Source organism: Mustela nivalis (genome assembly GCF_964662115.1).
Source record: "Mustela nivalis genome assembly, chromosome: 13".
In the NCBI taxonomy this organism is placed as follows: domain Eukaryota; kingdom Metazoa; phylum Chordata; class Mammalia; order Carnivora; family Mustelidae; genus Mustela; species Mustela nivalis.
Window position 1 is genome coordinate 59,186,987 of NC_139032.1, and position 16,735 is coordinate 59,203,721.

The 16,735-nt window shown below is 42.3% G+C and overlaps 1 protein-coding gene across 1 annotated transcript in view; it reads left to right on the forward strand.

The window, feature by feature from the left end:
- Positions 1–2,710: 2,710 nt before the first annotated feature.
- Positions 2,711–16,735, forward strand: part of MELK (maternal embryonic leucine zipper kinase) — an 89,172-nt gene continuing 75,147 nt past the window's right edge. The window contains exons 1-4 of the mRNA XM_082694869.1: positions 2,711–2,964; positions 12,116–12,211; positions 14,309–14,394; positions 15,608–15,724. Coding sequence (XP_082550995.1) covers positions 12,154–12,211; positions 14,309–14,394; positions 15,608–15,724 — 261 coding nt within the window. The 5' untranslated portion in view covers positions 2,711–2,964; positions 12,116–12,153. The remainder of the gene's footprint in view (positions 2,965–12,115; positions 12,212–14,308; positions 14,395–15,607; positions 15,725–16,735) is intronic.

Consider the following 16,735-nt stretch of genomic DNA (forward strand, 5'->3'; position numbering starts at 1 on the left):
TGATCCCAGCGTCCTGGGCTCCTTGCTCAGCAGGGAGCCTGCTTCTCCCTCTGCCTCTGCCTGCCATTCTGTCTGCCTGTGCTCGCTCTCTCCCCCTCTCTCTCTGATAAATAAATAAAATCTTAAAAAAAAAAAAGTTATCCAATGGACTGGAAATACTGAGTGATTTGATACCCATCATCCTCCATTAAAAAAAAAAACAAACAGGGGCACCTGAGTGGCTTAGTTGGTTGAGCTTCTGCCTTCTGCTGGAATCTTGATCCTGGGGTCTTGGGATCAAGTCCAGCACCCAGCTCTCTGCTGGGTGAAGCAGGGCGGGACGGGTTGGGGGGGTGGAGGGTGGGGGTGGGGGTGGGAGGGGGTGGTGGAGGGTGGGTGGTGGAGGGTGGGGTGTGGTGGGGTGTGGTGGGGGGTGGGACCGGGTGGAGTGCTGCTTCTCCATTTGCCTGCTGCTCCCCCCGGCTTATGCTTTCTTTCTCTGACAAATAAATAAATAAAATCTTTAAAAAAATACAAACAAAGGTGGCGCCTGGGTGGCTCAGTGGGTTAAGCCGCTGCCTTCGGCTCAGGTCATGATCACAGAGTCCTGGGATCCAGCCCCGCATCGGGCTCTCTGCTCAGCAGGGAGCCTGCTTCCTCCTCTCTCTCTGCCTGCCTCTCTGCCTGCTTGTGATCTCTCTCTGTCAAATAAATAAATAAAATCTTAAAAAAAAAAATAAATAAAAAAATACAAACAAAAATACACAGCTTTTTTTTTTTCATTAAAGATTTTATTTATTTGACAGAGAGAGACACAGCAAGAGAGGGAATGCAAACAGGGGGAGTGGGAGAGGTAGAAGCAGGCTTCCTGCTGAGCAGGGACCCCCCCCCCCAATGTGGGACCCATCCTAGGACCCCAGGACCACGACCAAGGCAGACGGTTTAACAACTGAGCCACCCAGGTGCCCCTACAGGTTATTTTTTAACAGTTGTTCATTTCTCTTTTTTTTTCTGACACATATTTCCATTCCACAGAAGGTTACCTTAATGTAATTTTTTCTGCTTGAAAATCCAGGACCCGGGCGCCTGGGTGGCACAGTGGGTTAAGCCGCTGCCTTCGGCTCAGGTCATGATCTCAGAGTCCTGGGATCGAGTCCCGCATCGGGCTCTCTGCTCAGCGGGGAGCCTGCTTCCCTCTCTCTCTCTCTCTGTCTGCCTCTCCATCTACTTGTGATTTCTCTGTCAAATAAATAAATAAAATCTTAAAAAAAAATAAATTAAAAAAAAAAAAAAAAGAAAATCCAGGACCCTATAGTACTTCATTGCAGTATACCTATCTATCATCTATCTAGAGATAGAGATATCTATATCTTATATTGCTTCATGGGTAGGTAGAGCAGAACAGAGAATTTTTAGGGCAGTAACACTACTCTGTATGAACTACAATAACAATGACAATGACATGTGTCATTATACATTTGTCTAAACCATAAAAAGTACACACCAGGAGGGAACTCTGATGTGAACTGTTGTCTTTGAGTGATAATACGTCATTGTAGGTTCATCAGTTGTACATATGTACCATTTGGTGTTTTGGTGGGGGATATTGATAATGGTGGTGGTTATGCATGTGTAGGGGCAGAATTTTTAGGGTATCTCTGTAGCTTACCCTTAAATTTGCTATGAACCTGAAACTGCTCTAGAAAGGTAATGTCTCTTTTCTTTTATTTTTTGGGGGTGAAAGTGTGCATGCAAGAGCTGTGGGGGAGGGGCAGAGGGAGCACAGTGTGGAGCCCATCTGGGGGCTCCATCTTTTTTTTTTTTAAAGATTTTATTTATTTATTTGACAGACAAGATCACAAGTAGGCAGAGAGGCAGGCAGAGAGAAAGGGGGAAGCAGGCTCCCGCTGAGCAGAGAGCCCGATGTGGGGCTCGATCCCAGGACCCTGGTGATGCAGTTCTCGAACCTAAGTGAGGTTCGTTGGGGTGAGGGGAGTGGGTGGAGAGGGGGTGCAAAGCGCCAGCCCCTGCTCCGTTCTCAGCCAGCTTCCTACTCCCTCATCTTTGGGATTATGACCTGAGCCGAAAGCAGAGGCTTTAACCCACTGAGCCACCCAGGCGTCCCTGGGGGCTCCATCTTATCCTGAGCTGGGCAGAAATCCAGTTGGCTGCTTAACAGACTGAGACACCCAGGTGCCCCAAGAAGTAATTTCTATTTTAAAAATACATATGCAAATTTGTACTTAACGTTTTCGTTCCTGCGACTGTAAATTTTTATTTTTTCTTCCAGATAGTTTACCATTACAACTGTAATTCATACAGAGATGAAAATCACGTAATGGTCAGACAGCGAACTGTGTTGGGTTGGTGTTTATGGTACCTTGAGTTACCTACCTAATGGACAATTAATTTGGCCCCTGGGGGTTTTTATTCCTGGAGACCGCACATTTTAGTAGTATTTGGCGAGAGGGGAGGTATACTTGTATTGATGGGTGGGAGAAGGGACATTGGGCAAAGAGAGGACGAATTGAGAACCGTGAACACTAGCAACTTCTCAAGATAAATTTTAGGAAGCAGGGCCTTAGAAGGCTGAATTATGTGCAAACTTTGTACGTCCACGCCCCCTGGAGAACCTTCACATGCCCTTCGTTGAAAGCGTACTCAGGCATAAGACTAAGGCCTTACGTCACCCAGCCCCAGCAGCCCCAGGATTACTCCGCGTTCTTTCCCTGCCCAGCCCTTCCGGCTGCCGGCCCGAGGGCGATCGCGCGCCCCCGCCTCACCCGGACCCGGCGCGACGCGCGCCCCCGCTTCGCCCCGCCCCTTCCGGCCCGGGAGGTTTGATTTCCTTGGCGGGCGGAAGCGGCTCAAACCCGGCGATCCCAAAACTTTCTAGGGGTTTGGGCACTCGCTGCTTGGCTCGGGACGGCTGGCCCTCTCCAGTGTGCTGCTCGGCCCCGCCTCGCCCGGCTCCCCGCCCCTCAGGTCAGTGTCTCCCCGGGTAGGGCCGGGGTCACGGCTCTGCGAGACGCGAGGGAGCGGCTCCTCGAGCCCAGCTTGCTCCTGGCTCCCGGGAGACTGGAGAATTTCCCCGAAACCTCACCGTACGAGCCCACTCCCGAATGAGATAGGCTTTCCGACCCCCGGTTTTCTCCTCTGTAAGTGGGGATAATGACGTACCTACGTCAGGGTTATTGGTGAGGGACAGGCGAAAACGTTTGCTACGAAGGAGGCTGCGAGAGGTGTGAATTCCCGTTGCATGTTATGTGTTACCACTCCCTTTTCAGAGTCCAAATCCTTCCTCTTTCTTCACCTTCCTAGGGTAGTGGCTTAAGAGGCTCACACTAAAAGGGATATACCCCGACTGCCAAAGCAGTAAAAGGAGCAGCATCACCAAGAAACTGGTGGGGAAAAGAGAAACTCCCAAAGGAGAGCATCCCAAGAAAGCGAGCAGACCTGTAGCAGCTAGCATGAGTAATTGTTCTTGAGCCTCACCTTTGATATTTCTCTGGTAGTGGAATGGGGGAAGGTGGCGGCGGGTTTCAGAGATACCTGGACTTATGCTTAGAAGCCAGGGTTTCCTAACTTTTTTGTTCATAATATGGTTTCTGTTTACTACGTTGGGAGAAATCAGAAACTCCTTTTCTGCCCTGCACCATCTGGGCTTCTTTCACCAGCGGATCTGACATTATTGTGTATCTACTGTGGACCAACCAGATGGGCAGATGAGTCCCTTAACGCCTTTAGGAATGAATGCCTCTTTGTTGGTGCTCCCAGAATACTCTACAAAGGAGCAAGAGAGGATGTTATTAATGTATTAATTACAAGGCCACCTTATAAGCCATTCGGTATTCTACTTCTTATTTGAAATATTTTCTGCATCAGTATCTTAACCACATTCATAGATGAGGTGAATGTATTACCCAGCAAATAATAACACAGCCCAGCTAATACCGTTAGTAAGAAATTGTCCCCAATTTGTTTCTTTTCTATAACATTTAATGATAAATCTTCTGTTATCTAAGCAGTTCCTTGTTGCCTCAGAGAAGTTCAAGATCCCAAATGTACATGTCAACAATTCTTCTATTTAGTCACACTGAGAAGGACATTCAGGTATCTGATTGGGGTCTAGTTTTCTTCATTATTCACAGCTGAGAGGCTGCCTTCCACATTGATCCTGTACCTCCTTTAGACGGCTACAAAGTTGGGTTACTCCAGTTCCATTCTTCCTATGTTCTGTATTTCTAAATTCTAGAGGATAAACAGGGCACTTAAGAATATTTAGATGAGGGCGCCTGGGTGGCTCAGTGGGTTAAGCCGCTGCCTTCGGCTCAGGTCATGATCTCAGGGTTCTGGGATGGAGTCCCGCATCAGGCTCTCTGCTCAGTAGGGAGCCTGCTTCCTCCTCTCTCTCTCTGCCTGCCTCTCTGCCTACTTGTGATCTCTCTCTGTCAAATAAATAAATAAAATCTTAAAAAAAAAATATTTAGACGAGGGGCGCCCGGGTGGCTCAGTGGGTTAAAGCCTCTGCCTTCTGCTCAGGTCATGATCTAGGGTCCTGGGATAGAGCCCTTCATCAGGCTCTCTGCTCAGCAGGGAGCCCCCCCCACGCCCCTCACCCCCGTCTACTTGTGATCTCTGTCCGTCAAATAAATAAATAATATTTAAAAAAATATATTTAGACTAGCTTCACAAAATTTAAAAACCAAGTAAACTCTGCTGTCGTAGTACTTTGCAATGCAAGCACCAGTTTTCTTCTATAGTAGCAGAAATGATGTTCCCTGGATTCAGTGGATGTAATTGAGGCCCACATTTATATTATCCAAAAACATGGTATAATTTGAAAGGGTGGATGGTAGATAAAGAAAAAGGAATAAAGAAAGTGAAGGTGATTGGTTTTGTCTAACATTGGCACAAGTTGATCTCTGCTAGTTGACTTGAGGCCATGATCTGGATGTTCAAAACTCATTTGGGAGAAATTTATCAAGTTAATTGTGAATTCTTATATCTCTAATCTGGAGAAATAAATTCCAACCTCCATACAAATGGTTGTCTCCTTTTGAGTATGGCAACAAAGCCCAGTCCTTTGTATGGAATTTAGACAGTAAGGTTGATAATTAGGATTCTTATATTTTGTGAGGTCTTTGTCCATTTCCAAACTTTGAAATGTCTTTTTGTATTTCCTTTTAAGCTCCTGTGTTCTGAATACCCCAATACTGCTTTAGTGGGGCTTTGCTTTCTCACGAACCTGATAGCCTTCTTTTATAGCAGACAACTTTCTAAACACATTTATAGCCTGACATTCCCCCATTTCTAATCTACTCTTTCTCTTCTTCCTCATCAGGATCCCAAATATTTTCCTTTTTTCCTTTTAGAGAGAGAGTGTGTGAACAGTGGGGAAGAGTAGGGGGGGAGAGAGAGAATCCTAAGCAGGCTTCACATGCAGCATGGAGCCACATGTGGGGCTTGATCCCAAGACCCTGAAATCATGACCTGATCTGAAACCAAGAATTGAATGCTTAACTGATTGAGCCACCCAAGTGCCTCTCCCTCTTAAAGAGATTTTACTTTTAAGTAATCTCTATACCCAATGTGGGGCTTGAACTCACAGCCTTGAGATTGAGAGTCACATCTTCCACTGACCTAGCCAGCTAGGTGCCCCAGAACCCCAAAGATTTCTTGTGTTGACTGTACTTTTACTGCTGTTATTGTCTGTTTTGAAATTTCTTAGTCTTGTGAACCGTGTCTTTTTGGGGTATGGTTCTACTGCATTCCTACCTTTGCCCCATGACAAATACTCTTTAAAAGATTTCTGAATTAGTACTGCTGTTAAGGATATTTTTAATCCTATGCCTCAGGTGCCAGTGAGAATGAATATGACCTTTGTGATGTCTCCTTGCCTGGAGTAACTTTTGCCATGGCAGTGGAAGCAGAATATTTTATACCCCAACTTTCTGTGACCTGACTTCTCTTCTTCCATTGCCCTATCCCATTCATGCAGGTTCAGCTAGATTAAAAAAAGTTCAACCTAGGGGCACCTGGTGGCTCAGTGGGTTAAGCCTCTGCCTTCGGCTCAGGTCATGATCCCAGGGTCCTGGGATCGAGCCCCACATAGGGCTCTCTGCCCTGCAGGGAGCCTGCTTCCCCACTCTTTCTGCCTGCCTTTCTGCCTATTTGTGACCTCTCTCTGTCAAATAAATAAACAAAATCTTAAAAAAAAAAAAGTTCAACCTAATTAAGTTGGTCCACTGCCATCTCTTCCTAGGAAGTGGCTACTATTTATTGGATCAGAATGTCTTTTGTCCATGATCTTTATCTTTCTTGCTATAATAGCTTTGACATTGAGATTAAAATTGGTTTTTTTTAAGGCTGATATTTTCCTTGAATTTTAACTTTCCATCCAAAACTTCTGCTCTAGTGTTCTGTTCAGTGACCAAATTTTTGAAGGTTTTTTACTTGCTGACAGTAATTTATCTTTTATCTCAAAGTAAAATGATTCGTGGAATCAGAGTGCTTTAAGTATTTTTATTTATTTATTTTGTATTTTTATTTTTTTACAGAAGACAGATAATTTTTAATATTTAAAGAGACTGTCAGTGAATTGTCACAATTATGAAAAATATTTGTATTCATTAAAAAAAGAAAAAATCCCTCTATACAAAATAAAATCCAACTGAGTGTTCATACTGAGTGTTCATATATAAATAAATTGTGGTACCTCAATGGAACATTATTCCATCACTAAGAAAATCTGTTTATTTATTTATCGTTAACATATAATGTATTATTTGTCCCAGGGGTACAGGTCTGTGAATTGTCAGGCTTATATATTTCATAGTACTCACGGTAGCACATACCCTCCCCAATGTCCATAACCCAGCCACCTTATCCCTCCCCCACAACCCCCAACAACCCTTAGTTTGTTTCATGAGATTAAGAGTCTCTAATGGTTTGTCTCCCACCCTGGTCCCATCTTGTTTCATTTTTTTCCCTCCCTAGCCTCCACGACCCCCGCCTGCCTCTCAAATTCCTCATATGATAATTGTCTTTCTCTGATTGACTTATTTCGCTTAGCATAATACCCTCTAGTTCCATCCACATCATTGCGAATGGCAAGATTTTGGGTTTTTTTTGATGGCTGCATAGTATTCCTGTGTGTTTGTGTGTGTGTGTGTGTACCACATCTTTCTTTATCCATTCATCTGTTGATGGACATCTAGGTTCTTTCCATAGTTTGGCTATTGTGGACTTTGCTGCTATAAACACTCGGGTGCACATGCGCCTTTGGATCACTACATTTGTATGTTTAGGGTAAATGCCCAGTAGTGCAATTGCTGGGTCGTAAAGGTATCCCAATTTTCAACTTTTGGGGGAACCTCCATACTGTATGCCAGAGGGGCTGCATGAGTTTGCATTCCCACCAACAGTGTAGGAGGATTCTACTTTAGGCATTTTAAAAGGAGATTTAAAAGGATATTTGAAAAAATATCCTTTGCAGTTCTAGGGCTTTTGATTATTTCATTCAATTTTTTCTCTATCTCAGCATAAGAATATGCCCTATCCTCAGTGTAGTAAGGATCATCCCTTTATTCCCCTGCCCCCCTTTTTAAAAAACATTTTATTTATTTGAGAAAGAGAGTGAGAGACAACACAAGCAGGAAGAGGGACAGAGGGAGAAGCAGACTCTCGGCTGAGCAAGGAGCCTGATGTGGGACTCCATCTGAGGACCCTGGGACCATGACCCCAGCCCAAGGCAGATGGTTAACCGTCTGAGCCACACAGGCACCCCATGTACCCCCCCCTTTTAAAAATAGACTCACCACACTCTTGAGGTAGAACTCACATTCTAGATCTTCCAAATTTATAACCATTTTTAAGGCTTAGTAACATGCTTGCCACTCAACTCTGGATGAGAGAGGATGGGGAACAGAGAACATGAAGGTAGTGAACATGGTGTTGGCCACTCGTCAATCCCAAACCTTTGGCGGTGTTGCTGGAGCTCTGCCTGTTGGTGAGTGAAGACTATCTGGCTCTAGAAATGAGCATTAATACCAGGTTTCCACTTCTGAGAGACGATCAAGATGGATGATCAAGTGATCAAGAGGCATGAGCTTTGCTGTTTCCAGGTGGAACTTCACTTTCCATATCCTGCTTGGATATGCAGGTACTCACTTAATTTTTTGAGATGTTAGAGAAAATGGGGTCTGAGGATCCAGAACCCTGTTCTGCCATAGATAGCCCACTGCTAGGTCACCAAGGGAGATTTGTGCACAGGGGTCAGGCCAGGCAAAGGAGAATTTCATTACTAGCTGGGTATTGGCCTCAAACACTTCTGTGAACTCTAGAGGCCTGGTATGCTGTGCTGGATTATATGGGAGATTCTTTGTGCCTGACTCAGTGACCTCCACTTCTCTGGGCTTCCTGATTCCTGCTTGGCTTTCTAAGGGGTGTTGGGACATCTCTTTCCAAGACTGAAATCCCAGCCTTGTCCTTCCGTACCAACCTCTGAGAAGGAGAGCCCCTTAAGAAGCCATTTCTGTATAGATTCAGACATCTTTCACCCTATGTCTACCCGTAAAGAAATCTCCACTTTGCAGTACTAAGATTCAAGTCCTAGGACTTAACCTATATATGAACACTTTTAGAAAATTTTAGAAATCTACTTCCTAGAAACTTTCTGTTACTCATTTTACTTTTTTCTTCCTTCTTGGCTTCCATGAAGCTGTATTCTTCTAATTCTTTTTTTTTTCTTTAAAGATTTTATTTATTTATTTGACAGATAAGCAGGCAGAGAGAGAGGAGGAAGCAGGCTCCCTGCTGAGCAGAGAGCCTGATTTGGGGCTCGATCCCAGGACCCTGGGATCATGACCTGAGCCGAAGACAGTGGCTTAACCCACTGAGCCACCCAGGCGTCCCTATTCTTCTAATTCTTACTTTTCTTTTTACTTTTTGCCTTTTCCCACTCCTAGCAATAGGCCTGGTATGGGTAAGACCTCAACTGAATCCATTTGAAAGATTTTTTAAGTCTTTTAAGTCTTTACACTAACTATAATTGATTTTGTGTGGTATGAGAGATCCAGTGTTCTTTTTTTTTTTTTTTTTTAATTTTTTTTTTTTTTTTTTTTAAGATTTTGTTTATTTATTTATTTGACAGACAGAGATCACAAGTAGGCAGAGAGGCAGGCAGAGAGAGAGGAGGAAGCAGGCTCTCTGCCGAGCAGAGAGCCGGATGTGGGGCTCGATCCCAGGACTCTGGGATCATGACCTGAGCCGAAGGCAGAGGCTTTAACCCACTGAGCCACCCAGGTGCCCCGAGATCCAGTGTTCTTTTTTCCCGTGTGGCTAGCCAATTGTCCCAGCTCCAAATCTGCATTTCCATTTGCTGGTACCCCTAAAAGCAGTTTCAGTTCAGTACATATAGACCTCTCCTCTCAGCCCCCCGGGATCTTTGCACCCAAATTGCCTCTTTTTGGCATACTCTTCCTCTCCTTTTTGGGTTCACAACCCTGTTGAGGCCTACTGACCAAAGACCACTAAACACATCTGGAGTAAAAAAATTAGGAAGCTTACCTGATTTTTGTGTGTGTGTGTGTGTGTGTGTGTGTGTGTGTTTTCCATAGATTTATTGATAATATATTAGTTTACCTGATTTTTGATAAAACAAACAAAAAACATTAGGTTTTCCTTAGCTTGTTGCAGCAAGAGAAACCATGCTCCCTAGGAACCGAAAAGGGGGTTATAGGATTTAAGCTGTGCTGGTGATTTTAAGAAAGGATTAGGGAAGCAAGGACCAGTTTTAGAATAGATATTGTCGGGGGCGCCTGGGTGGCTCAGTGGGTTAAGCCGCTGCCTTCGGCTCAGGTCATGATCTCAGGGACCTGGGATCGAGTCCCGCATCGGGCTCTCTGCTCAGCAGGGAGCCTGCTTCCCTCTCTCTCTCTCTCTGCCTGCCTCTCCGACGACTTGTGATTTCTCTCTGTCAAATAAATAAATAAAATCTTTAAAAAAAAAAAAGAATAGATATTGTCAAAGAGCTGTGGCATTTCAGCAGGTGGGTATCTTATGGAAGCAGGAGGTGGGAGGACAACATCAGGGAGAAAACGGCAGTCAGTCTAAGAAGGGATCATTATTTCTTTTTTCCCTTTAAAGATATTTATTTATTTATTTATTTATTTGACAGACAGAGATCACAGGTAGGCAGAGAGGCAGGCAGAGAGAGAGAAGGCGGAAGCAGGCTCCCTGCTGAGCACAGATCCCTACGTGGGGCTCGATCCCAGGACCCTGAGATCATGACCTGAGCTGAAGGCAGAGGCTTTAACCCACTGAGCCATCCAGGCGCCCCTCGTGATTTTCTTAATAACATTTTCTTTTCTCTATCTTACTTGATTGTAAGAATTTAGTATATAATACATATGAAATACAAAAGATGTGTTAATTGGCTGTGTTATTAATAAGGCTTTCTGTCAACAGGAGGCTATAGTAGTCAAGTTTTGGGTGAGTCAAAAGTTGGATGTGAATTTTTGACTGTGCAGGGGAATCTGTGCCCCTAACACCTGTATTTTTCAAGGATCAACTGTATATGTAACACATGTAAATTGTGGAGCATAGTAATAAAATATGTATATCATTATATGTTTCTTAAAATTGTATGTGATTGGAATCTTAATTTGCATTTCCCCTGTGACTAATAAAACTGAACATTTTTTCATATTTTTATTGGTCATTTGTGTTTCTTTATGAAATGCCTTTTTATTTCATTTGCTTCTTTTTTCTTTTGGGTTGTCTTTTTCTATATTGTATATAGTATATTCTGGATAAAAATCCATTGTTTATAAGTGTTAGAAATATTTGCTCACATTTATGGTTTTCTTTCTTTTTTTTTTAAGATTTTTGTTTATTTATTTGATAGAGATTACAAGTAGGCAGAGAGGGAGGCAGAGAGAGAGAGAGAGAAGCAGGCTCCCCACCGAGCAGAGAGCCTGATGCGGAGCTCGATCCCAGAATCCTGGGATCATGACCTGAGCTGAAGGCAGAGGCTTAACCCACTGAGCTACCCAGGCCCCTCTGGTTTTCTTTTTTTTAAGGCTATCTTTAGCCATGCAAAAATTCTGCATTTTAATGTTTAATGTATTATTTGTTTATGATTAGTACTTCCTGTATCTATTTATTTATTATTATTTTTTTTGTTTTGTTTTTTTGAAGATTTTCTTTATTTATTTGCCAGAGAGAGAGAGTGAGAGCACACAGGCAGGCAGAGTGGCAGCAGAGACAGAGGGAGATGCAGGCTCCCCACAGAGCAAGGAGCCCGATGTGGGACTCGATACCAGGACGCTGGGATCATGACCTGAGCTGAAGGCAGCCGCTTAACCAACTGAGCCACCCAGGCGTCCCTCCTGTATCTATTTAAAAGATTCTCTTTTGTCCTGAAATCACACGATATTCTTTAAAATTTTTTAAAAGTTTATCCTTCATATATAAATCTTTCCTTGATCTGAAGTTGATTTTTTTTTTTTTAAGATTTTATTTATTGGGACGCCTGGGTGGCTCAGTTGGTTGGGCAGCTGCCTTTGGCTCAGGTCATGATCCCAGCGTCCTGGGATTGAGTCCCACATCGGGCTCCTTGCTCTGCAGGGAGCCTGCTTCTCCCTCTGTCTCTTCCTGCCATTCTGTCTACCTGTGCTCGCTCTCTCTCCCTCTCTCTCTCTGACAAATAAATAAAATCTTAAAAAAAAAAAAATAAATAAAAATAAAAAAAAATCTTAAAAAAAAAAAGATTTTATTTATTTATTTGATAGAGATTACAAGTAGGCAGAGAAGCAGTCAGAGAGAGGAGGAAGCAGGCTCCCTCCTGAGCAGAGAGCCCAATGTGGGGCTCGATCCCAGGACTCTGGGATCATGACCTGAGCCAAAGGCAGAGGCTTTAACCCATTGAGCCACCCTGGTGCCCCTGAAGTTGATTTTTATATATGGTATGAGATAAAAATCCAGTTTTGTTTTTCTTTTAAACCATATGGCTAATCAGTTTTTCTGGTATAATTTATTTGCCTATGACGTATTTATATGTGCACTTACAAGAGTGGAGGAGATAATCTCATAGTAGTTCCTGTTTTGATCATGTATTATTTCTGTCTTACAGGTTCTTTTTGTAATTTTATATACACCTCCAGGAGGACTATGAAAGATTATGATGAACTTCTCAAATACTATGAATTATATGAAACTATTGGGACAGGTAATTGTTTTGTTTTTTTCTTTTCCCTTGGAGGCAGAGGACAGATCAACAATTTTTTTTTTCTTAATTTTGTTTTAAAGATTTTATTTATTTATTTGACAGAGATCACAAGTAGGCAGAGAGAGAGGGAGGGGGAAGCAGGCTCCCTGCTGAGCAGAGAGCCGGACGCAGGGCTCCATCCCACCACCCTGGGATCATGACCTGAGCTGAAGGCAGAGGCTTTAACCCATTGAGCCACCCAGGTGCCCCTAGATCAACTATTTGGGAGTATAGTACATTTGGGCAGTCATGAACTTTTTAGTTTAATTTTAAAATTAAAGGATTTAAAAATTCTTCAATGTACTTTAAAAGAAAAAGTAGAGTAAGAGAGAGGAGAGTAGTGGGAGAAGCCTTGTAGGTCCTTTTATTTAGAAGAGAAGTTACTGGAGAGTTTTGAGCTGAGGAGTGATCTGACTTTTCTTTTTTTTTGTTAAAGATTTTATTTATTTATTTGACAGAAATCACAAGTAGGCAGAGAGGCAGGCGGGGGTGGGGGTGGGGAGGGAAAACAGGCTCACTGTTGAGCAGAGAACCCTATGCAGGGCTCAATCCCAGAACCCTGAGATCATGACCTGAGCTGAAGGCAGAGGCTTAACCCACTGAGCCACCCAGGTGCCCTGACTTTTATTTTTAAGGGTCACTCTGCTGCTTGGTTGTGAGAAGCTTGGGCTGGGAAAGGCAGGGCAGGATCAGAGAGATGTTAGGAGTTTATTGCAATAATTCAGGTGAGTGATGCTGGAGATGATGGTGACTTGAATGAGGGTGAGAGCAGTGAGGGCAGTGAAAGGGTGAGATTCTGTATGTGTGTGTTTGTGTAGTTTAATTTATTGAGAAACAATGCAATAAAATATGCAAAGTACACTAGTCTTGCTGGAGATTTAGTACACATCCACCTATGTGTTCCCTGTTTAGATCAAGACAAAGTTTCCAGTCAGTACCTGCCTCTTCTCCCCCAGGGTGTTTTGAAGGCAGAGCCAATGGGATTTGTTCATGGGCTGGATATTGAGTATATTGGCCCCCGGGTTTTTGGAAAATGTTGAGTTTTTATTTTCTGAAATTGGGAAGACCATGAGAGGAACCACCAGAAGCTTCTTTTTAGAAGTTATATATTTGCTATTTCTCTCTTTCTTTTTTTTTTTTTTAAAGATTTTATTATTTATTTGAGAGAGAGAGTGTAGAGCGGGGGGAGGGGCTGAGAGAGGGAGAAGCAGGCTCCCCGCTGAGCAGGGAGCCCAATGTGTGACTCAATCTTAGGACCCTGGGATCATGACCTGAGCAGATGCTTAACCGACTGAGCCACCCAGGTGCCCTGAATTGGCAATTTCTTTTAGATACTGATCTGTAGACATTTATCCAGTTTTTGATCCAATTTTGGAACATAATATGCTGCTTTTTTTTTTTTAATATCCTACCTTTGATCCTGTTTTAAAACTGAGAGGATGTTTCCTGTTGTCTTTTGTCTCAGCAACTTTATATTGTGTCCTTTATTGTTAATTATAACAATATTGTTAGTGTTATATTATTGTGGATTCTTAGTGTTAATTACAAAGCAAATTTAATTGTTTAATTATAATGTTAATTGCTTAATTATAGTGTTAATTATAAAGCAAATTTCTAAACAGCGAATTCTGTTTCCTATTTTCTTCAACCTAAAGTTAGAGACACTATCATGGTAAAAAAAAATCTTCAGCTAGCATTGAATGAGAAGAGGTTAGGATCATGGCTGGCATTTTGGAAGCTACAGAAAGAAAAAGCTACAAACTTTCAGGAAAAAATGAATTGACAGAGCCTTTTAAAAGCATATGGAGGGGTGCCTGGCTGGCTCAGTTGGAGCGTACAACTCTTGATCTTGGGGTTCTGAGTTTGAGTCCCTCACTGGGTATAGAGATTACTTAAAAATAAAATCTTAAAAAAAAAAATTAAAAAAAAGAATAAAATCTTAAAAAAAAAAAATAAAAGCATGTGGAAAGGTATTTGTGCCTGAATCTTTGGGTTGCTCTGATAATGATTTTAGATTACTCTGGCTTATCTTTTCATAATACTTTTTTCTCTACTTAGGTGGCTTTGCAAAGGTCAAACTTGCCTGCCATATCCTCACTGGAGAAATGGTAGCTATAAAAATCATGGATAAAAATGCACTAGGGGTAAGTTTAAAATTATTTAAAAAATATGTAATATAAATCAGTTTTGTAAATTAAAATCTGAATTTGCTCAAATGTTCTGGTTACTACTTTTGTCTTTCTATAACTTTTTTTTTAAAGATTTTTTTTTAAATTTATTTGTTTGACAGATAGAGATCACAAGTAGGCAGAGAGAGAGAGGAGGAAGCAGGCTCTCTGGGGAGCAGAGAGCCCGATGCGGGGCCTGATCCCAGGACCCTGGGATCATGACCTGAGCCGAAGGCAGAGGCTTAACCCACTGAGCCACCCAGGTGCCCCAGGACTGACATTTTGAAATAAAGTTACAGTTGATCCTGGTCAAGACCTGACAGGTCAAGACCTGTATGGTCCCACATAATTGGATGTTTAGCCACTGGACATTAAATTGAGCCTCTTTTTACAATAAAGTTTTACTTGATATTTCATAGATATCTAGATTTCTGTCTTTAATATGGAGTTGGCAATTTTTTCAGCTTAGCTCTTCCTCTTTCCAACTAACTTTTTGTTTTGAAAAATTTTAAGCCCATAGAAAAGGTAGACAATTGAGATAGTGAAGACCTGTGTGTCTTTCACCTACATCACCAGTTTTTAGCTCAACAGGCTTCTTTTTTTTTTTTTTTTTTTAAGATTTTTTATTTATTTGACAGAGAGAGATCACAAGTAGGCAGAGAGGCAGGCAGAGAGAGAGAGAGGAGGAAGCAGGTTCCCTGCTGAGCAGAGAGCCCGATGCGGGACTCGATCCCAGGACCCTGAGATCATGACCCGAGCCGAAGGCAGCGGCCCAACCCACTGAGCCACCCAGGTGCCCCACTCAACAGGCTTCTTAAGGAACACTACTAAGACTGAAAATGGTAGCATAGGCAGGTCTCTGTTATTTTCCTTGTTCGGAATGCTAACCTTCTAAGGGAGTCTGAGATTGTTTTTATTTTTCTGGATGTTGTGCTATTGACCCACATCAAACTAGTCTTTCATAAAACCCTCAATGCTTTGTGTGTGTGTTTGTGTATGTGTATACATATAAATAATTTTTGTTATATTTTTCTGTGCTTTTGAACAGTTTGTTTTGAGGCTGTTGGTTGCTTTTGCTACTCAGTATTAAAGCTGTTGATTTTTTTTTTTTAATATTAAAGCTGTTGATATTAATGCTTGGTGTACTTTCCAAATAGGTTTATTGCTCATGTAATATGTTTTGTCTCAGAATGATTTGCCCCGGGTCAAAACGGAGATTGAGGCCTTGAAGAATCTGAGACATCAGCATATATGTCAACTCTACCATGTGTTAGAGACAGCCAACAAAATATTCATGGTTCTTGAGGTTAGTAGTGTGATCTAGGGACCTAAAGGTATTTGATCACTGTCTTAGTCTGTTTGGGCTGCTGTAACAGATAGCACAGTCTGGGTAGTTTGTTTCTCAGAGTTCTGGAGGCTGGCAATTCCAAGATCAAGGTGCTGGCATGATCAGGTGATGGCCCTCTTCCTGATTCTAGGCTGGTGCCTTCTTACTATGTCCTTAACGGTAGAGGGGCCACGGGATCTCTCTGGAATCTCATTTATAAGAGAATCAATTCCATTCATGAGGGCTCCACTCTCATGTCCTAATCACTTCCCAAAGGCTCATCTCTTAGAACCATCATCTTTTGGGGGTTAGGATTTTGACTTACCAATTTTGGAGGGAAATCAAATATTCAGACCATTTTCATTCACTTTGTCCATAGTTAAGGGAAAAGTGTGTTTCACCTAAAAGATTAAAATAGATTTTAAGCAGCTTACCTGTTTGAGTTCTATCTGTAACTATTTATTTATTTATTATTTAAAGATTTTAAAAAGTTATTTATTTGAGAGAGAGTGAGCGAGAGAGCACAAGCAGGGTGAAGGGCAGAGGGAGAAGCAGACTCCCTGCCAAGCAGGGAACCTGACATGGGACTCTATCCCAGCACTCCGGGATCATGACCTGAGCCAAAGGCAGATGCTTAACTGACTGAGCCACCCAGGTGCCCTGTCTATAACAATTTAGATTAAGTAAACATAAATAATAAGTTGGAGATTCATTGTAAGTTCACAGTTTCTAATACACTCCTGATGGGGTTAGGATTAATGAATGGATCATGTTAGAATTTGTTTCTAGAGAGAAGGATCCATTTCAGTTTTATATGGCATATTAGTCTCGGGCTGCCATAGTAAAGTACCACAAAGTTCGTGGTTTAAAATAACAGAAATTTATTGCCTCATAGTTCTAGAAGCTGGAAGTCTGTAATCAAGGTGTGGGTAAGGTTGGTTTCTTCTGGACAATCTGTTCTGTGCTTCTTACCTAGCTTCTGATGGTTAC